The sequence below is a fragment of the Portunus trituberculatus genome, chromosome 38 (genome assembly GCF_017591435.1).
Source record: "Portunus trituberculatus isolate SZX2019 chromosome 38, ASM1759143v1, whole genome shotgun sequence".
In the NCBI taxonomy this organism is placed as follows: Eukaryota; Metazoa; Arthropoda; class Malacostraca; order Decapoda; family Portunidae; genus Portunus; species Portunus trituberculatus.
This window is the reverse complement of record NC_059292.1, coordinates 34,424,043-34,446,542: the sequence shown is the minus strand read 5'-3', so window position 1 is coordinate 34,446,542 and position 22,500 is coordinate 34,424,043. Positions and strand designations below refer to the sequence as shown.

Sequence of the window (22,500 nt, the reverse complement as noted above, 5' to 3'; positions counted from 1 at the left end):
GAGGGAGAGGTATTGAAGACGACAAGAACAGAGGATGGACACGAGAGAGAGAGAGAGAGAGAGAGAGAGAGAGAGAGAGTATGGTTGGTGAAATAGGGATCGCATGCTGGTGACAAGGCAAGTGGTGGAAGAGAGAGAGAGAGAGAGAGAGAGAGAGAGAGAGAGAGAGAGAGAGAGAGAGAGAGAGAGAGAGAGAGAGAGAGAGAATCATGGAAAAAAAACAGCAGCATTAAAGACTTAGGGGAACCGAGACGGAAGGAAGAGAGAGATCTAATTAATTAGTATCAAGAGAAAGGAAAACTGCGACGCCGGGAGAGAGGGAGAGGGAGATGGGGAGGGGAAGGAGCAAAATTCACGAGGATAATTATTGCAGATTGAAACAGTTACGGAGCGAAATTTACGACGAAAGGTGAGAGATTAAACCATTGCGACTGGCACTGATGTGTGTGTGTGTGTGTGTGTGTGTGTGTGTGTGTGTGTGTGTGTGTGTGTGTGTGTGTGTGTGTGTGTGTGTGTGTGTGTGTGTGTGTGTGTGTGTCTCTCTCTCTCTCTCTCTCTCTCTCTCTCTCTCTCTCTCTCTCTCTCTCTCTCTCTCTCTCTCTCTCTCTCTCTCTCTCTCTCTCTCTCTCTCTCTCTCTCTCTCTCTCTCTGACCTCTCTCCTTCTCGCATTCTCTCTCTTTTTTCCTTTCTTTCTTCCTCTCTCCACCTTCTTAAACACTTCCTTGCAAGCTCATAATTTATTCAGGTTCCTTTCTTCTGCGATATTTCTCACAGTTCCGTCCTTCCTTCCTTGTCGCATCCCACGCATCACCGCACCGCCCTACACACTCCTGTAGCCTTAAGAAGTACACAGGGTAACTGCCAACTTCCAATGTTATACTCATACAAGTCAAAATGAAGGGAGGCTCGTCAAGTTCTGGAGACTTAGCAGTGTCTCTTTACTTTATAGACAGCCTTACTCTGACTGTGCACTGGCGAGAAACTTTAGCCTTCCACCCTCGATTTCCTCAGTGCGGGGCTCGGCGACCAGGGTACTGCATCGTTCACCTGTCACCGCAGCGAGAGGTGTAGTGACGGGCGTGACAGCACCACCCCGTCCCTTGTCCCCTGTGCTGAGTAGGGCGGCTGTGTGAGGTGTCGATGGTGGTGCAAATCAAACCCGACATGGACTGCATGGTCTGGTGAAGGGTGACTGTCCAGACTGGTGGTTAGGCCTCAATTAAAGGGCCGCTTGATGGGTCGTGACGCGGCGGTAACGTGGCTGTTGCTTGTATAGAGGAGCTTCTCAAAATTAGTGTTAATATTGCACCGAGTCTGCTAGTGTTAGTGTGCTGGCTGATTGACAGGCTGTCCAATATCGAGTAATAGCAGCAGCAGGTGCCGCGCGTGACCAGATACCTAGGAGAACTGACCCCCATCGACTCCATTGTGTCTCGCCCCCTGAACCCCAGTACTGATCGAGCCGGACGCCCTCCCTCGATTTGCTCTCCCTCTCTTGCCATTGATATTATTCTTTTGCTTTCACGTCGTCTGTTTTGCTAATTTCGGTATGATACGTGCAGGCAGCTCCCCAGTATTCATTTGTTTCCTAACTAGTGGGGACTGGCCTGAGGTTAAAGGTGGGTTGGGCGGGACTGTGGGTGGAGGAGGTGGGACTTACTCTAGATGGGATGGACAAAGCTGGACTGGTCTTGAGTGGACAACTTGGGATTGGATGGGATTCAGGTGGTGGTTTGGTAAAGGCTACGATCTGTGGGTGGACTGGGTGAGGACTAGACATACATTGGTTGTGAGTGTTCTGGGCAGGACTGGGTAGGGATGGGCAGGGGTGGTTGAGGCTGTGGGTATACTTTTGGGTGCACTGAACAGTAAATAGCAGCGATTCATTATCCTTTCACTCGCTCTTCTGCAAGTGTCGACATTCCATTTGCATTTTATGTGAGGCTTGGTACATATTTAACCAGGGTCCCTCCCATCCTATCCTCCATTAATCGCCTGTGTCGAAGTCCCCCAAATTGCAATCAGTGACCCATGAAAAGTGCTCGCCTTCACAGAAAACGAAATAATATATAGTCATGTTAGATAATGAATTTTTTTTTCGGGAAAGTCTTTTTAATGGATATTTTGTCTTGGTGTTCGTTAATTTACGTCTGCTTTTTTTTTTTTTTTTTTTTTTTTGTCCGTTGTTATAGTCGACTCTCCATCATCTGTTTGTCGTCCCAAGTGTCAGTATTGAATCCACTTGCTCGCTGCTCTTGCGCTATCGGCCAGTCGTAGATGCCAGACACAGGTGGGAACCGAAATGATCGTACGTGAATGACTTTTATATATAGCTTTATTTACAAACTGCTTTTCCTGTATGCGTGAAGACTACACCAAGTACAGGTTCATGCTATAAACTACTTACTTGAAGCACAATGTAATATGCAGTCCACCACAAAAATAGTTTTCCTGGCGCAGACCGTCCCGTATCGGAAACAGTCCATCTGAACACTAAAGCCAAGAACTATTCCCATTTTCCTATCATAGTTACCTTATCGCTAGCAGTATTATTTCTTGACCACCATGATTATCTAACTGTAACTTTTCCCCTAAGTGTTGATAGGTAAACAAGTTATTGTAGGCCATCAAATCATGCTTTATAATCTCTTCATCGGGACATTTAAACGCGGAGGAGGTAGCATTGCCCAGTTTGTGTACGTCTGTGTTGTGAGCAAGTTGTGTTTTGGTGTATTTATTTAGTAGAATCTGAATATCTCGAAACAAAACTGCTAGTACTGAAAGTGAAGGTGAGTGTTCCATTGCTCTTGACCGTGGGAGTGGCGCTGAAAGGGAAGGACTGGTTTTTAGTGATGATGTAATGAGTGACTAGTTCGGTGGAGGGCTGGACCAGGAGCAGAATTAGTGGGAAAGCTTCTCCTCCTTCTTGTCTTTATTTATTGCGAGTTCAGCGACATTTATACATTAGTGATTCGTAGTTATTAATATTTCACAACTTGTCAGTGTTTGTTAATGGACGAAACAGTTGATGGTCTTGTTAACTGGTTGGCTGCACTCTGGCTTGTAAGAAGTGGACTAGTTACCATGTAGTGACTTTTTTTTTTATATAATATACTATCCACCTCACCATAATAACTATCAACACACCATTACACACACTACTGCCACCATCACAATTACAGTCACTAATATTAATACAAGCACCACCACCACCACTATCACAACCACTGTTATGACTAATACCACCACCACCACCACCACCACTACTACTACTACTACTACTACTACTACTACTACTACTACTACTACTACTACTACTACTACTACTACTACTAGCAAGACCACCACGATCACCAGGGCCACCGCATCTTGTCCGTGCAAACACCATTAATGATTAACACAGTGCTTGTGACCCCAAAAGTTTACTGAGTTCCTTTGAGGCGCTGCAGATGGAAGGGGGGGTGATGGTAAGGGTGGGAGGGGCGGAGAGGAATGGGTGGAGTGAGTTTTGCTGGAGAAAGATTAAAGTTGGAGATATGAAATAGACCATTACCATCACAACAACCATCATAACCATTACTCTCACAATAACCATCACCTTTGTTACCATTACTTCCAACCTCGCTTTGGCATTTTTTCCTACTTACTACTACTACTACTACTACTTTTAGTACTACTACTACTACTACTACAATGACGACAACGACGACAACATTCTCTCTCTCTCTCTCTCTCTCTCTCTCTCTCTCTCTCTCTCTCTCTCTCTCTCTCTCTCTCTCTCTCTCTCTCTCTCTCTCTCTCTCAAATCTGTTAGTGCCACATCAACCAGTAAATAAAAAATCTGGTTAGTGGAAGAAATGCGTGTGTGTGTGTGTGTGTGTGTGTTCGGAAAATGTAAACACTTCAAAGGCAGCATGCTCTTTACATACGTTTAGTCGCTGAGAGTGAATTTATTTTTCATGTTTTGTATTCCTTTTTTTTTTTTTTTTTTTTTTTCTTTTATTCCTCTTTTCGTGGACAAGTGTGAAACTCGATTTGCAAAAGAATGAGGCTCGGGAAGAGAGAGAGAGAGAGAGAGAGAGAGAGAGAGAGAGAGAGAGAGAGAGAGAGAGAGAGAGAGAGAGAGAGAGAGAGGGGGACTTTTTCTCGCATTTCTACCACAACCACCATCACAAACCTGCCTCTTTGTTTTTAGCAGAATGAAAGGCGAAGGTTTTTTTTTTTTTTTTTTTTTTTATTTGCATTGGTTTAAGGTTTCCCGCGCAGACTCATGGCCACGAACACTGGGAATGGTGGAGGAAGCAAGGAGGAGGAGGAGGAGGAGGAGGAGGAGGCGGCGGCGGCGGCAAACGAGCTGGAGCAAACACTGACCTCTCTTGGCATATGCAGATTTTTTTTTTCCTTCTTCTTTCAGGATAGAATTCTTCCCTGCAGGATTTAGGATTTTTCGACTTGCTGACTCTCACTCTCTCTCTCTCTCTTTCTCTCTCTCTCTCTCTCTCTCTCTCTCTCTCTCTCTCTCTCTCTCTCTCTCTCTCTCTCTCTCTCTCTCTCTGATTTGATATATTTCCGGTTCATTTTTTCCATTAGGTAGCGAGAGTGTTGTTTTTATCTTTACTACATTCCCTTATGTCTCTTTTTCATTCTTTTCCTTTTCTTGTATTTCTTCTCACCTCATTTTTTATTCATCTTTTTTTTCCCATTCTTCCTTCCATCCTTAACTTTTTTCTATTCCTTCTCCAATTTCTTTTCGTCTTTCTTTCCTTTCATCCTTTTGTCCTTTTTTTTCTTTTCTTATTTCCTTATTTTCACTGGTTTCCTTTTGACAATCTCTCTCTCTCTCTCTCTCTCTCTCTCTCTCTCTCTCTCTCTCTCTCTCTCTCTCTCTCTCTCTCTCTCTCTCTCTCTCTCTCTCTCTCGGCAAGTAATCCAGTGTAAATTCTCAGTAATTAGCACCAAAAATAGCACTGAAAAAATATATATACCTGCGCATTAACATTTTTTCCTCCTCTCTCTGTCTTTTTCTCCTTCTGCTAAATTCCTTCGTTAATTGAGGCGATAGGAGGTGCAAGGTTGGTTAGCGGCGCGCCTGCCACACCACCACTTAATACTGTAACTGCACTTGGCTTACAACACACGGGAAGTAACAGGAAAGAACGTGACACAGCAACCGTTTGTATTCGGAGCCTTGTCTTCCTCCCACCTCTATTACTCTCTCAAGACTCGTATTGTTAACCTCCTCTGTGCCGTGACGCGTTTCCATGTTCATTCTGCTTAGCATTTGGTGATTTTATACAGCTTCAGGAACTTATGTGTGTAGGGATTAGAATAGTGAAGACTGGCCATTAGTTTTCTGACCTTCATAGACCCTTCCTGATGTAAAAAAAAAAAAAACCAGTCAAATCATGCACAAATCTCAAGGTAAAATTGCGTTCCAGCACTAAATGGATTAAAGTTGCACTGGTTTCCAAAGATTAATAATACTTCTACATTATTAACTGGAGGAACGCTCTTAGGAACACGACTTATCTTCTCTGTGGTCTTTAGAATATGTCGTAGGGAGAAAGCATCGTTTCTAATTACTGACCTCTAACTGACTGACTGACAGACTTTAAATTCTAACGCTGCTTCAATCGATTTTGTTTATAGTATAATTGTATTGGAGAAAATCTGGGAAAAATAGGCATTATGTTGGAGAACCTAATAGCAGAAACCTCAGGGATCAGAAAATTAACCAGATCTGTAAAACCATAATGAGAACCAGTGTGGGTCGGTGGTGTGGTGTAGAGGTAGTGGTGGCTGGGAGACAGGGAGGCTAAGGGCGGGAATGTTTGAAAGTTGGTTGAGTTGAAGTTTTGAGAAGCTTACTGCTCTGACACCGACCAAATGTGAGGACGTGATGGTAAGGCGCATTAAAACTTTGTTGTTATTGGTTGTGCCATTGTGTTTATTATTGTTATTATCATTATTATTGTTGTTGTTGTTGTTGTTGTTCCAGTTGCTATTGTTAGTATTACTGTTACCAGAGAGAGAGAGAGAGAGAGCAGAGCAGAGCAGAGCAGAGCAGAGGTGAAGAATAAATGAAAGAAAACTTCATGCCGTTTTGCATCTTATGGCGTTTCCTCCTAAAGTTTTGCCTCGAGTGAGAACAACCCTTGGCCTGGGGAGCAGCTATCAGCGTCCCCCCTCCTCACCCCCACACACACGCTCACACACACACACACACACACACACACACACACACACACACACACACACACACACACACACACACACACACGATCCTCCTCCTCCTTGTCCTTTGCTTCCGCCTCTACCCCAACTTCTACCTCCTCCTCCTCCTCCTCCTCCTCCTCCTCCTCCTCCTCCTCCTCCTCCTCCTCCTCCTCCTCCTCCTCCTCCTCCTCCTCCTCCTCCTCCTCCTCCTCCTCCTCCTCCTCCTCCTCCTCCTCCTCCTCCTCCTCCTCCTCCTCCTTCTCATTCTCCTTCTCCTTCTCCTTCTCCTTCTCCTTCTCCTTCTTCTCCTTCTCCTTCTCCTTCTCCTTCTCCTCCTCCTCCTCCTCCTCCTCCTCCTCCTCCTCCTCCGCGAAGGACAGAGAAAGAAAACAACTAATTATCATAAAAAATACCCCTTTGTCACTGAGAGGCGAGTCAGCGGCGGTGGCACTGAAGCCTGAGCTGAGATGGCACAGTGCCGCCACCCTCCACGACCCACTTCACCACCGTATCACCACATCACTCTCCTCCACTTCCTCACTTCACCACTACACCTTCTCATATCTCTCTCTCTCTCTCTCTCTCTCTCTCTCTCTCTCTCTCTCTCTCTCTCTCTCTCTCTCTCTCTCTCTCTCTCTCAATCACCTTTTTTATTTCCTTTTTCTCATTTCCATGTCTTATTTCATCATGACAAGTGGAAGTGAAGGAGAAGAAAGTGAAGGGTGAGTGAGCAAAGAAGTGATCGAAGGTGAAGGGAAGGTATTTACTGTTCGCGCCACTCCTCGGGAAGAGATTGTAAAGAAAAAGTTAAGAAAAGAATTTAAAAACACGTTTTCAATTTCTCAGGTCACCTGATATTAATTCGCCTCGCAGTATCTTAACGAAGAGAGAGAGAGAGAGGAGACTTCGGTAACTCCTGACGTCAAGGAAAGGCTCTAATATTAGTGAATGGATCTGCATCAGTTTTTTCGTGTGTGTGTGTGTGTGTGTGTGTGTGTGTGTGTGTGTGTGTGTGTGTGTGTGTGTGTGTGAGCTTCAGGTCTTTCTTACAGGAGGGATACATGTCAGAGGGCCAGTCTTCGTCTTGTTGTTGTTGTTGTTGTTGTTGGTGGTGGTGGTGGTGGTGGTGGTGGTGGTGATCATCCTTCTTCGTCTTCGTCTGTCTTTCTTTTCTTCTTCGTCTTCATCTTCTCTTTTTCGTTCTTCTTCTTCTTCTTCTTCTTCTTCTTCTTGTTCTTGTTCTTGTTCTTCTTCTTGTTCTTGTTCTTCTTGTTCTTGTTCTTCTTCTTGTTCTTCTTCTTGTTCTTGTTCTTCTTCTTCTTCTTCTTCTTCTTCTTCTTCTTCTTCTTCTTCTTCTTCTTCTTCTTCTTCTTCTTCTTCTTCTTCTTCTTCTTCTTCTTCTTCTTCTTCTTCTTCTTCTTCTTCTTCTTCTTCTTCTTCTTCTTCTTCTTCTTCTTCTTCTTCTTCTTCTTCTTCTTCTTCTTCTTCTTCTTCTTCTTCTTCTTCTTCTTCTTCTTCTTCTTCTTCTTCTTCTTCTTCTTCTTCTTCTTCTTCTTCTTCTTCTTCTTCTTCTTCTTCTTCTTCTTCTTCTTCTTCTTCTTCTTCTTCTTCTTCTTCTTCTTCTTCTTCTTCTTCTTCTTCTTCTTCTTCTTCTTCTTCTTCTTCTTCTTCTTCTTCTTCTTCTTCTTCTTCTTCTTCTTCTTCTTCTTCTTCTTCTTCTTCTTCTTCTTCTTCTTCTTCTTCTTCTTCTTCTTCTTCTTCTTCTTCTTCTTCTTCTTCTTCTTCTTCTCTTCTTTTCTTCTTTTTATTATTCTTATTCTTTTCTTGTTTTTTTTCATTCCTCTGATCGGTATTCTTATTGTTTTCATTTTATTGGTTTGTTTATTTATTTATTTTTATTCACTTGTTTATTTTTATTCATTTATTTATTTATTAATTATATTTTCGTTTGTTTTTTATTTATTTACTTATTTATTTTTATCTCCGCACCCTCATCTTTGGAGCCGTTCAAGAAGCGGTTACATTTAAATTCAGAAATAGAACGTTTTGATATACTGAAGAAAGGAAAATGTTTGTTCATAAATATATAAACATTTTCATTGGCAGAATCTTCTAAGGATATCATGCAGCAGTCTTTCCTGAATCTATCCTTCCTTCCTTCCTTTCCTTCCTCTTTTTCTTTTTCTTCTTCCTCCTCTTCTTCTTCTTCTTCCCTTTGACCTTCTCCTCAGGCTCTCCAATCTATCTTTCCGACTCTTCCCTTGTAATTTTGCTTAATTTTCGTTCATAATAGTTTTTTTTTTTTACATCGTCATTTCTCCAATGATTATATTTCCTGGGTATTTGTAACTTTATTTTTAGCTTTATCTTCAGACTTGTTTTTTTTTTTATTCATATTTGTCTGTGTTTTTTTTCATAAGGTGGTTTGGATCTCCCCCTTTCCACTCCCTGTTATCTGTTTGTGCTCTCTGTTTCTGCTTCTCATTGTTTCATCTTCCTCCTGTTTTAAGTCTATATAATTTCTGGACACACACACACACACACACACACACACACACACACACACACACACACACACACACACACACACACACACACACACACACACACACACACACACACACACACACACACACACACACACACACACACACTCACACTCTCTCTCTCTCTCTCTCTCTCTCTCTCTCTCTCTCTCTCTCTCTCTCTCTCTCTCTCTCTCTCTCTCTCTCTCTCTCTCTCATCCATTCATATAATCATCCCTAATTAAGTTTTATTAATACTATCGTTTGAACTGAGGGGAAGGTAGGGAGGAATGGATGAAGGGAGGAAGGAAGAGCCGGAGAGGTGATACTTGTATGTAGGGCTTCTTACCGCGAACTGTGTGTAACTTAAGGGTTGGGAGGGAAAAAGAGAAAAGAAAAAAGAAACACTAGAATAAGAATTGTTAGAGTGGGAAGGCTGAGTCTCACATTGATGGGAGAGGAGACAGGGGAAAAAATAAGTTAATTAAGTTCATCTTGTGAGACACCGATGGCGTGTGAAGGGTGGTCTTGTTATTCCCCTCATCAGCTTCTCGCCCTCATTCCTGTTTTCCCTTTTCTCTTTTCTCCCGTTCCTGTCTTCATCTTGTTCTTTTCTTACTCCTGTTCTCTTCTTTTTTCACTCATTGTGTTCCATTTATACTCTTCTTGTACCTTCCTTACATTTCCAATTCCTATTTCATTAGCTTCTTTCCTCCCTCATGTTGTGCCTTCCTTCTGTTCCGTTCTCCTTTTCCTCCATCACTCCTCTCTTCCCATCCTGTCTTCCCTTCCTGGCTCCCCTTTCTGGCTCCCCTCCTGAGCTTTCCTTTCTTCCATCCCTCCTTCGCTCCTGCCCGCGACGCCACAGGTGCTTCGAAATCATCATCGGGCTGGCGGGGGTTGGACGCCTCTCTGATGCTGAAGGACAGAATCAATAGGGTGTTATATTCACGGAGTTAGGTTTGACAGTGAGTGAGTGAGTGAGTGAGTGAGTGAGCTAGCTCTGATGTGATGGGAGGAGTAACACTGGGCTTGTGAGATGCTTGTGGATGTGATGTGTGTTGTTTGATGTGGTTATACTTATGCTACATCAATGTTTCCTCCTGTTTTTTTAATTGTATTGTTTCAGGAGGGAGGTTTTACGACGCATTTCAAGTATTGGATAACGTTTTTTGACTGCTCTGAGGACTAGCAAGGTCTTTTACTTAGCGTTTTTATTGAGTCGCCTCGTACATAAAAAAAAAAATATTCTATTCACCACCTGAAACATCATTAGTTGCCACTTTCAACATTGAAACGGCATTAGAAAATCAGAGCATTAAAGATGCACATAATCTTTTATCATTACAAAACAGGTTATGGACACTGCAGAGCTGAAATCAAAGATGGATGGAAGGCAGGAATGGAAGAGAATACTAGATCTTCCTGTTACCTCTGGTCCTCAGTTTGCAGTTCGTTCTCCTTCCAGCCCCCAACCACCCTCACCTGCTGCTTTCTGTTAGCAGGATTTTTTTCAGGAATAATGTTGGTCGCATATTATACTCGATGTGCGGAGAGAGAAATTCAAACTTTGTAGGTTGGGCTTCCTCACTCAGGGCAACGGTTTCCTAGCGGATGGGCTTTGAGATAGGAGGTAACCCAAAAAGTAGCCCCTTTAGCCCATAAATTCCCGTGAAAAGCCCACATGGTATAAACAACACCCCCTCCCAAAAAAAAAAAAAAAAAAACTAAAACGAATTACTGGGCTTGTATGGATTTGATAAGTTTATGAATAAGCATATCAATAAAGGGATTGGCTACTGTGTGGGCCTTTTTTTTTCCGTGTGTGTTACCCTTGGCCAGTTCTCCTCTCTTACATAAAGAAAATACCAATGCCTATCTTTACTAAGGCGTCTGTTTCTGGCAAGGAAGAAAAGCTTGTAGTCGTCGTCATTGCAGGATCTTTTTGTGTGTCGCATAGTCTTCTTACTGCTACGTTACAATGAAGGATCTAGACTCACTCATTAGCCCCCTTCCTTCATTACCACGCCTTCCATTATTATACCCTCTCGTTCTCTCTTGGGAACTCGTGTGTCTTTCATTTTTACTGATTAATATTTTCATTATTATTATTATTATTACTATTATTATTATAATATTATCATCATTTTTACCCATGCTCTCACTGCGTCAGTCACCACAACCACCATTACCACCATTTCCACTACCATGACCACTACCTCTAACTACCACCACTATTGTTACTTGCGAATTATTATGAATATTAGGAATACGAACTGTGAATTAAAATGAGAAATGAATTCGAAAGAAAGGTATTTCCATAACTGACAAAGGAAGGAATGTCTCATTAGTATATGTGTGTGTGTGTGTGTGTGTGTGTGTGTGTGTGTGTGTGTGTGTGTGTGTGTGTGTGTGTGTGTGTGTAGACGCATCAGTTTCTATATCTTTAATGTGTGTATTTATTTTTTTTTTCATTTACTTATTCATTTCTGCTACGTCTCAAAACAGCACACGTATACACACATTTATCCTTTACCTTAGCTAACTCTTTCGGACCTTCACGGGACTGGCATTCTAAGTGTGTTTAGGTAGGCTGTGGCGTAGTGGATAATGTTGTGAAAGTGGGATCGAGCTGACGCCTCGCGTAGGTTCGAATGCCACCACATACCGCTTTGAAACTATGCCATTATGTCGAGTGATTTAAAGTTACTACATGTAACCATGATACCCAGGTTCTAGGCGGTTACACCAAAGATGCCCATGGGTGGTGATATGTGCTCTAATATGGGTATCAATATAAATAAAATTGCCTGCGCCACTAATGGGCGGAAGCTTAACAGCGCTTCTCACACATACTCTTCAAGTATGCCTACAGGCGCTATAGGCCATATCATAGAAAAAAAAGTGAGCTTCTTTTGCCCTTGCCGAGCTTTCCCCTCTAACATAAACACACACACACACACCCACACACACACACACACACACACACACACACACACACACACACACACACACACACACACACACACACACACACACACACACACACACACACACACACACACACACACACACACACACACACACACACACACACACACACACACACAGCCAGTCAACCTCAGCAGCGTCTCAGTCAATCCGGCAGTTCATTTCTTGATTGCCAGCTCTTAAAATTGATGAAAAAAGGCCCAGAATCCATTTAGGTGATTGGCATTAATGAGAATTGTAATGTTGAGTTTGTCGCTCCTCTTTGTGAGGCGGCGCGTGTGTCTATGCACAATGCCGTGTAGAGAGAGGTTGTGTGTGGTGGGGGGGGGGTGGAGGGGAAAGAATCTTCACCACACGCCTTCCTTTCAGTGGAATGCTACAGTACCAGCGTTTCGTGAGGGTGACGAGATGGAGGCTTAAAGTAACTTCGAGACAGGACACATTATGTTTACTTGGTGATTACGAGGAGGAAAGTTTATGTTTGCGGAAAATGAAGGTTGGTCGTGTGTAAAGTGGCCGAGTAGTTTAAGTAATGTTGGTAATGTCTATGTAAATTTTGATGTTAATGGCTTAGTCTTTCACCCGAGGCATGTCGCGGGTTAGTCCTCGCTGGTGTACGGCAAGACTTAGTGTGCAGTTTGGGGAAAGTTTGCCAATACATACTAGACGTTTGGTATATACTCTATGTAGATACAGATATTTGGTAGTGAGGTGCAGGGATATCACAGTCTTACACTCTTACTTGCAAGATTTACTGGAGAGTTTAGAGAATGTTAGCCAATAGACACTAAACGCAACATGGATTACATATTACAGATACAGATGTTGGATGCACGAAGATAAATCATAGAGGAAGAGAGGGAGGGAGAAAAGAAATGTTGATAGAAAAGATGAAAAAGCATTTACGATGTTGATTTTAAGAAATAAATAAAAAGAATATATTCTGCAATGCCTCAGAGATGAGGTGTTTTTGTAATGATATTAAAGTTTTATTTATGTTCGTAGCTTTGTGGTATTGTTTGGTACATCGGTCGTGAGTTGAGTGCCTCGGTGCTCCTGGCGGGGGCTCCTGGTCGCTGGTTAATGGATGACCTGGCGGGTTGTATCGGCGAGGAACAGTGAGAGACAATTGCTGTGTTAGTGGATGGGAAGAATACACCAACAGAGAGTGGTTGGGAGAGGTAGCAAACAGGGTGATGCGTAGGCTTAGTGGCTGATGGAAAGAGACATCCAGAGAGTAATGGAAAGTTACAGTGTATGAGGTGGTGATAGTACGTAATTGCAGAGAGTGGCTAAAAGAAAGAGTACCAAGGATAATGAGTAGGAAAAAGAAACGGTTAATTTTTTGGTAGATTATTTTTATTGAATTTTGCTATGAGCTCTACTTTGGACATCAGTGATTCAGAAAGCAGCGCCGCAAACCAAACAGCGAGGGAGGCAGCGACCGCGGCGGCTCCCTCGTGGCTCCCGACACTTCCTGCACCTACTCTGCTACTCCGTGACTCGGGAGTAAAGCACACACACACACACACACACACACACACACACACACACACACACACACACACACACACACACACACACACACACACACACACACATGTCAACTTTGTGAAAACATGGCTATTGGAAGTCAAAAGTTGTTCAGTTAGAAATGAAAGAAAAATCCATCGTTGTTTGGTTAAAATTCTTATTTTTCTCTTGTTGAGCAACTCCTGACCTCCAATATGTGTTTCCTCGCATTTGAGAGAGAGAGAGAGAGAGAGAGAGAGAGAGAGAGAGAGAGAGAGAGAGAAAAACTAAATATAACTTTTAATTCTCTATAACGACTTGCATTTACATATCAATGTCCTGTGGCAAAAATGTTGGAAACTAATATTTCTTTTTTTCGTCCTTTTCAGGTAATGTGAAGGAAACGTGAGCTGGGTCGGCGGGATGTTGGTGGCGGCCACGGTAATGTGTGTGTGTGTGTGTGTGTGTGTGTGTGTGTGTGTGTGTGTGTGGGTGTGTGTGTGTTTATAGTTGTCAGTGCATGGGAGTATAGAAATATTGCAACCCTCACATATATATAGAAAGGATCTGAGGCTTTCGTGTATTCCTGCAGTCCAGTTTGTGTGTCTATATTTGTGTTGTTTTCACCAGTTAGTGTTTGGTTGCCATCTCTGGCATCTATTTTATTTGTTCTTTACAGTGAGAGAGAGAGAGAGAGAGAGAGAGAGAGAGAGAGAGAGAGAGAGAGAGATTGACTATACGAGCACAATTACGTTCTTATCGTGTTTCCTAGTGACAGCACGCATCACATTAGGGTTAGTTTAGCAGCCTGTCCTGGAGACTGTCACCGCGTAGGACTTGGAGGAGGAAAGGTAGAGATCGCTAATGATGCGAGGAGTGAAAAATAACTAAAAATATTATGATATCCTCTGAGATCTGTTCCCTTGAGGCATCAGTCTTGGCTTCTGATGGTTTTTGCTACGTATTTTCTGGAGTTCTCATCTGAGTTGCCTTGCGTGGGACAATTGGCCTTACACTGTCTTTATTTATTTTCATGTTAAGTTCCAGGTGTTCTTGTGTTATAGTTCCTGTGTTTTACTGAGGCATTGAGGAAAAATGTCTGAAAGTATTATGGATTTTGGTTAAGAGGAAAAGTATTGTTTTCATTCAAATTCTTTATAGATCTGTGTTTCTTTTGAATTTTTGTTTACAATATTTCATGTTTCGTTTATAAGTTTTGAAGTCTACATTTTTTTTAATATTTCATAAATAAACAGGAACAGTGCTACACTCTTTGCCTGGTCTGAGTTTTTTCCAGGTGACTTTTATTGTAACTTTGCGTTCAGCACCGTCAACAATACATGGGTCTGCCTTGGTTGCGTCCCCGCAGTCCCTGGCGATCCCTGAGGCTTGTGTGTGTTTAGCTGAACCGGCGGACGGGCAGCGTTAACTCAGACCGCCTTGGGGACTAATGAAATTCCGGTTCCCTGGGAGTGGAAATGAAGCGTTTTTAAGAGGTCAGTTCAGCTTCACTTGGCTGCATCGATACAGCTTTGAGTGACGGAGAAAAATATATTCACGAGGCGAAGATTTTTTCCACAAGGCAGCACATGACGTCATGGTGCTTTGTGGTGGCCAGGCTGCTGTGTGGAGTTCCTCGCCGCTGCCTTTCATGTTGCACGTTTGTATGCCTGGCCGCCACACTTGTCTCGCCGCCACGCTTGCCTCCTTTCGTTTTGCTTCTTCCTGTCAAGATGTGAATGTAAACTTCTTAGGTACTGTTATGTGTCGTGTCCTTTTGATGCCATGCGCTGAGCTAGGACGTCCACATATTCTCTCTCTCTCTCTCTCTCTCTCTCTCTCTCTCTCTCTCTCTCTCTCTCTCTCTCTCTCTCTCTCTCTCTCTCTCTCTCTCTCTCTCTCTCTCTCTCTCTCTCTCTCTCTCTCTCTCTCTCGCTGCCGTTTATGGTCCACAATTTACATGACATGGCATTAATAACAATACCAAAACACTAACTAAAGAGAAGAAAGAGATTTAGCACAATATATACGTAAATGATAAAACTGCACTTAAAAACACGCCACCCAACAAAAATCAATATCCAACACCTCACTTCCTCCCCATCACATTCTTTCCTACCCGCCCCCCCCTTCACACACACACACACACACACACAGGAAACTCTAGTAATCCCATTAAGCTATCACGCTGTGCACTATATAGGCAGCCACTAACAGCAGGACAGCGCTGGTCTAGGTTCTGTATCTCGGTAGTGCCTTTGCTCCGCGGCCTGCTTTGTCTCCCGAGCGAGGATTCAATAAGACCAGGTCCCAGCGCGCCCTTGAGGTCAGCGTCCCGTTATCAGTATTCAGAGGGATGTCCAAACTCGACCCTCAGGCCCTTCCTATCCTCTCCTTCATGGTCTCTCTCTCTCTCTCTCTCTCTCTCTCTCTCTCTCTCTCTCTCTCTCTCTCTCTCTCTCTCTCTCTCTCTCTCTCTCTCTCTCTCTCTCTCTCTCTCTCTCTCTCTCTCACCTTTGCTTTGAATGAGACAGCGCATCTTCATAATCAGTCCTCCCCATTGTTTTTTTGTTGTTTGTCCAGTCCTTTGTGTTCCTTTGTGTTCCCTTGCCAGGTTTCTCTTCCTCCTTTCTGACAGGGCTCTCTTGTATCTGCCCCTAATGGTCCACCGTTTGCCTTAAATGCTGTGAAGATATGATATTCCATCTGTTGCGGCCTGTGAAGAGTGTGCGGGAGATGGAGTGGGTGTGTGTGTGTGTGTGTGTGTGTGGGTGGATGGGTGGATTTCTATGTAGTTTTGTGTTTCGGCGTGGATGTGTTTGGGTGGATAGATGTGGCCGTTTTGTCCTTTATTGTATTTCTGTCGCTACTACTGTTGTGCTCTGCCTCTGCTACTACCAACTACTACTAACTACTTCTACTATTACTAACTAACTATGTACTACTACTACTACTACTACTACTACTACTACTACTACTACTACTACTACTACTACTACTACTACTACTACTATGCGTTATCCTCCTAATCATGAAACAGCAACATAAAAACCGATAAACTCCTTTGCGTTTCTTCACATTACTAGTAGTGAGAGTTGTGAAAATCGTCTCCTTTTTGGACGTATAGCTTTTGAAGGGCGTCCTCTCCCTTCCCCTGTCCCTTTCCTGCTTGCTTGGGGATGAAGGGTAAAGCGCGCGAGTCTTCCGTTAATGAAAGCCATGTCGCCTCCAGCCAGCGCCCGTGACACCTCGCACACTTTACCTGCACCGAAATTGGTTCCTCAGCGGCTGGAAGGAGCGTCGCCTCAACACTTCAGAGGGATTTTTCCTTCATGCGATCGTAATTGCCTGCCGAGTTTTTCATCGCTTTCATCCGGCCAAGGAATGAGAGTAATCCTTGAGGGAGCGTTGCGTCTTCCCCGACTTATAATTATTGAAGGAACGTCGCGTGTTTTCCGACTTACGTGTTGGTATGAGAGTGACGGGTGCTAGATGTCAGGGAGGCCAGTTGTTGGAAATTGATTAGGTTAGGTTAGGTTTGGTTATGTTTGGTTTGCTTTGGTTAGGTCATGGGGAGATACAAGAAAGGATAATGATTGTTTGGGGAGCGTCGCCTCTTGGGAGCATGACGGATTCCAGGTGGTGTCAGATATGTTGGAATTTACATGCAGATTAAGATTGGTTGAGTTGATGAGATGCGAGGAATGAGTCTAATCCGTGAGAAACCATCATATTCTCAACATTTTATTTATGCAGCTCAATTTTGTGTACGAAACTCAAGTGACGCCATGATTCAGTTCCATCACACACACACACACACACACACACACACACACACACACACACACACACACACACACACACACACACACACCTGATCCTTTTTTGGAATACTCTACATTAGCATCCGTATTGTTCATTCTATTTGTATTTCTAAACCAATCGAAAAACTTCCCCGTGATTCGAGTGTGTTTCGCCAGCTGCTCCTCTCCTCTCCTCGTGGGAATTCTGTGCTGCCGTGACCCTCCCTGGCCCTTCCTGGCCCTCCCTGGCCCTCCAAGCCCGGCCCTGGAGCGAGTCTGGTCCAAATGGAAGTGAAGGCCAAGGACGAGAGGAGAGAAATCTAGAAAGCAATACGTGAAGTTTCTCTCAATTTTTCTTTCGTCTTATTGTTATCTCTCTCTCTCTCTCTCTCTCTCTCTCTCTCTCTCTCTCTCTCTCTCTCTCTCTCTCTCTCTCTCTCTCTCTCTCTCTCTCTCTCTCTCTCTCTCTCTCTCTCTCTCTCTCAAGTTTCTTTATATTCCCTTATCGTACTCTCTTTTACCGTCATCCGTCTCTTTCACTTCTCATTGTTTATCTTTTTACGCATTGTTTTCTTCCTCGGCCTTTCGCTCAGTCACTGCGTTTGTTTATTCTTTTTCTTATATTTCTCTTTCCATCCTTTACCGCCATTGCCCTCTTCCTTTTTTCATTGGTAATGTTTTTACTCCTTTTCTTTCTTTGGTGTTTCGCCGAGTCACACTGCGTTGACATTTCTTGTATTGAGACCAGTTTACCCAGTCTTAGATTTAGTTTCCGCGCACCAACCGATCTCTGTTCCTGGTCCTTTAAGAGTATAAGCCTCTGATAAGTTAATTACCTTGAGTTAGTGAAGCTCCCTAGCGCTGGTAAAAAGTTAGTTAATGACGTCGTGCTTGTTAGTTAATGACTTGCTTCCCTCCTGCCCTTACCGCTTCACAAATCTTTCATTTATGAGACTCTTCTGTCACCCTCCCTGATCTTCCCCATTAAGAGCTCGTGGAAAAAGCGCCTCCAGGTGTTGACAGGCTAGGTATCTGCAGCTGTATCTGACAGGGCCACCGCGGAATCCTCAGTAGACCAGCAAGGAAGCCATAGGAGTGGCCGCCGTCAACTGTCTTACCACTCAGCCAGGTCGGCCACAACCGCTCGTTCATAAGTACTCTCGTGCTGTTCTGGATTAGACGTTTTGTCTCAAGTCACTCCATAAAATGCCACTCCTCGTACCATTTGGTAAAGGCAGCCAGTGTCTTCTCGCTAAATGGTTGGAGGCACTCGGCGCTCCTCACCTGCAGCACAAAGCCTTCTTGGAACTCTGACCTCTCGTTGTCATACACTCGCTCTGTATTATGCCTCACGTCTCTTTTCCTCCCTTCTCCCGCTCCTTCCTTTCGTGGTCTACAGCCTCTCACCTCCACCGCTGACCCTGTGAGGCAGAATCAACGGAGCGATCTCCTGACACTGGCATGGCACTTCACTTATCGTGTCAGACTGGCGTGAGAACACTTCTTCATTAATATATTACCTATCCTACATCTCCATTACCGACTTTCAATAAAAAGATTCTTTTCCGTTAAAGTTCTTGAGAAAACAAGGACCCGATTCACTGATGTCTTAAATTGAATCGGCGTCGCCCGCCAGTCGCCACTGAGTGCCGCCCCGGGTATTGGGAGCAGCGAGAGTGTCTGCATTTTGTCTGTGACAGCTAATATTTGTTCAGTCATTCGTTCCTGTGCTTACCAGCCACGACGCCCTGCTGAGGTGGAAAATTGGTGTTTGGTGGTGCTCAGGCGGCGACTCCCAAGGTGCAGGGCGCGGGCCAATCCTCGCCAGGCGGGAGGTGGGTCTCCCACGCGCCTTCCCGCTCCATCAGCTGCCCCCGGGTGGTTGGTGTCGCTAATTGTTTACTGCCGGCGGAGCGGAAATCGCGGCTCAGGGAATTAAGTTACTTGGCGGCGCACACTACACAGTGTGCGCTCTCCTCCTCCTTCCCACTCTCCCGACCACTCCGCCTCAACGCCTGCCTCATCGTAATGCTGTTTACTCTTCCAAGACAGCGTTGCAGCAGCCATTAGCCATGGTACATGAAAGAGTACGCGTGTGGCACCTGGCCCTAGTAAAAGTCTCTTGGAGAATGCCTGAAATATCGTGCCACATATCAGCAGGCAGTGTGGGAGAAGGAGGAGCCATTAATGGCCATCCATTGCCGAGAGTTTATTTTGTATTCACGAGTCTCATGTTGAGTTGGTGGACAAAATTCCCTTTTTCATGAGACTCATTGGAGGAAAGTACTGAAAACCTGACACTTCCAGCTTGAATTAACACACCACAGCGTTGAACCTGAAGTATAATAACAGTTAAACTTTCATAAATGTGAGGCGTATACTAACGTTACCCAGTAGATCACTAGCATCTATCAATTTTCCTTTTCACTGGGCTGCTTCCGTTACGAGTCACCAAAATAAATAAGACTTCCAGAACGCTCTCTGCCTTAGTGCTCGGCTCATCAGTGTTAAACTGTAGAGAAAAAAAGATGTGTACACAAGTGAGGAAATAAACACCAATCTGCGAACATTTCCAATCACATATTACTTCCATCCTACACCAGGTCTACGAACTTACATTACCATGAACACCTTCTGGCCGTTTTCCACAGTATTTCGACTTTCCTTACTCAAAACTAACACTCTGCTCTCTTCACAGTAAGCTCTCTTCTCCCTCTGGCTTCCCTGGTGCACAAGGTACCGTCGGGTCGTTATTACCTGGAAGAGAAAGGGTCGGCGGGAGTAACCGGAAAGAACCAAATGTACAGGGTCACTTATCAAAACAGGACATGGGTTTGAAATGGCGAAAGATAATAGAAATGTTGAAATATCGGAAAAGTAATAGTGTATCGGGAGGAGAGAGAGAGAGAGGTTGATATAATAGTGTGTTAATGGATGTTATTGAGACTTCGTATCTCCTCTCTCTCTCTCTCTCTCTCTCTCTCTCTCTCTCTCTCTCTCTCTCTCTCTCGCGTCTTGCTTCGCCATTAATCACGAATACTGTTAACGCCTCCTCCTCCTCCTCCTCCTCCTCCTCCTCCTCCTCCTCCTCCTCCTCCTCCTCCTCCTCCTCCTCCTCCTCCTCCTCCTCCTCCTCCTCCTCCTCCTCCTCCCACCACCACGTCTTAAGCTCCAGCGTGATACAGAATCCTCACTCTTGATCCGCCTCTCCACAACAGCTTGCCTCAGACACCGCCCCCATCGCCTATTAATCATTAGTTTCTCCCACTGTTTGCGCTTCCTCCGAGGTCGCTGTTGGGTCTTGGGCGTGGCATTCATATATAGTACCCTACGCCCTCCCCCTTCCCCCCTTCTCTCTCTCTCTCTCTCTCTCTCTCTCTCTCTTGAATGTATGTTAGCCTCATTGGTGTGTTGTTGTTGTTTACGTGAGAAAGGAGAAGTGGGTGATTTTGAGGGACGAGAGGGAGAATTTATGGTATGCATTAATGTCACTATTTTTTTTTTTTTCCTGTTATTAATTATCTGGGAAGGAGAAAAGATGTTTTCGTTGGAATTGGTAGAAATGTTGATAGGAGAGATGTTGAAATATGGAAGCTGTTTTTTTTTTTTTATTTCTACTTCTGTTTTAACTATCATTAACAAAAAGGAGGAAAATGATTATTAGATGGAGTGAAATCCATATTCTGCCCCGCCTTATTCTGTCCAACCCTCTAATAATGCAAGAGTTAACTAGTACTCTCAATCATTCATACCTTTTTTTTTTTATACCATATGGGCTTTTAACGGGAATTTATGGACTAAAGGGGATACTTTTTGTGGTACCTCCTAACTCAAAGCCCACCCGCTAGGAAACCATTGCCCCGAGTGAGGAAGCCCAACCTACACTTAGACTGAGGACAGGATTCGAACCCGTGCGCACGCTTGGAGACCCCTCGGACCTTTTACTGGTAAACTCTGGAACTCCCTGCCTGTCTCTTATTTCCATCTTCCTATGACTTAACTTCTTTTAAGAGAGAGGTGTCGAGACATTTGTCCCCGAATTTTGACTCATTCTTTTGATCCTTTTATGGAGACTACAATTCTAGTGGTCCTTTTTTTGTGTAATATTCATTTTTTGCCCTTGGTAGAACTCCTGCTTACATAGAAAATAAAAAAAAAATGGGAGGTTTCAAATGGAAAAATGCAGGACGACGTTATTTTTATTACTTTTATTTTTTCTTTATCTTCTTCGTGGTCGTGCTTCAGTCTGTATGTCATCTTATCCTGACGCTTTTCTTTTTGGTTTTCTGTGTTCATTCAGTGGCAGACAGCGTTCCCTGCCACTTCAAAGGATAAAACTGTTACTCTGACTAGAAAGAATTCTTTCTCTTCCTCCTCCTCCTCTTCCTCCTCCTCTTCCTCCTCCTCTTCCTCTTCCTCTTCCTCTTCCTCTTCCTCCTCCTCCTCCTCCTCCTCCTCCTCCTCCTCCTCCTCCTCCTCCTCCTCCTCCTCCTCCTCCTCCTCCTCCTCCTCCTCCTCCTCCTCCTCCTCCTCCTCCTCCTCCTCCTCCTCCTCCTCCTCCTCCTCCTCCTCCTCCTCCTCCTCCTCCTCCTCCTCCTTCTTTCCTCCTCCTCCTCCTCAGAGCCAAAGCGTATTGAAAATCATGCATCCTTGGAAAAGACCTGGGATTAACTTCGTCTGCCTTTAGATGTCTTCATTCTTTTTTTTTCATCTTCATTACTTCTTCCTCTTTTTCTCTCCCCAATCTTATCCTCTCCATCCTTCACCAATAGTTTGTTTCTTTCCTCCAGTCCTCTCCTCTATCAGTCTGGCCTGAATCTCGCACTCACAGCGGTAGTCGTGTATCTTTTACCGTCTTTTATCGTTGTTTTCATGGTTATTGGTCTTCTGAACTTGCTAACTACATGGTTCCTCACTCCCGAGATCTCGCTACACAAGACTTTCTACTTACTCTTTTTTTTTTTTTTTTTTCCCATCTCACTTATGCAAGAGTTGACCGATGTCTTTAATTTTTCACTTTTCACTGGCAGACTCTGGAACTCTCTCTTTACCTGTTTTCTATCTCCTTTTTCTCTCCTCCCTATGACTTGAATTATTTCCCTAAGAAGTGTCAGGATATGTCAGAAAATAGTCTGGGTAACTTTTTTTTGGTTCTGTTGGTTAATTCGACTCACTAATACGAAAAAATAGTTAGATAAATAAGACTTCCACCTCGTCTCTAGTTCAGTAAGTACCAGATATCACGGGGCTAATACGCAGAATAAGATAAATGGATAAGTAATTTTTCCAGCTCGTCTCTAGTCCAACAAGTGGCCAATGTCATGTCTCCGCAGCAGTCACGTTATGTACATTGCGACTTCCAATATTTAATACATTATGCTTGGTGAGCCGTGGCCAGCTGTGGACATCAGGGAGAATCTTGGCTGGGTCGTCACCACCACAACATTATATA

At 43.9% G+C, this 22,500-nt stretch overlaps 1 protein-coding gene across 17 annotated transcripts in view; it reads left to right on the top strand.

Moving 5' to 3' along the window:
- The window catches only part of LOC123515235 (A-kinase anchor protein 13-like), a 567,618-nt gene that overhangs the window by 380,325 nt on the left and 164,793 nt on the right, over positions 1–22,500 (top strand). For 2 of the 17 annotated variants that reach the window (XM_045273817.1, XM_045273812.1), the window contains exon 1: positions 13,631–13,686. The exons of the other annotated variants lie outside the window; for them this stretch is intronic. In XM_045273817.1, the coding sequence (XP_045129752.1) occupies positions 13,669–13,686 (18 nt within the window). In that variant the 5' untranslated portion in view covers positions 13,631–13,668. Of the gene's footprint in view, positions 1–13,630; positions 13,687–22,500 lie in introns of those variants that run through there. 17 annotated transcript variants of the gene reach the window in all.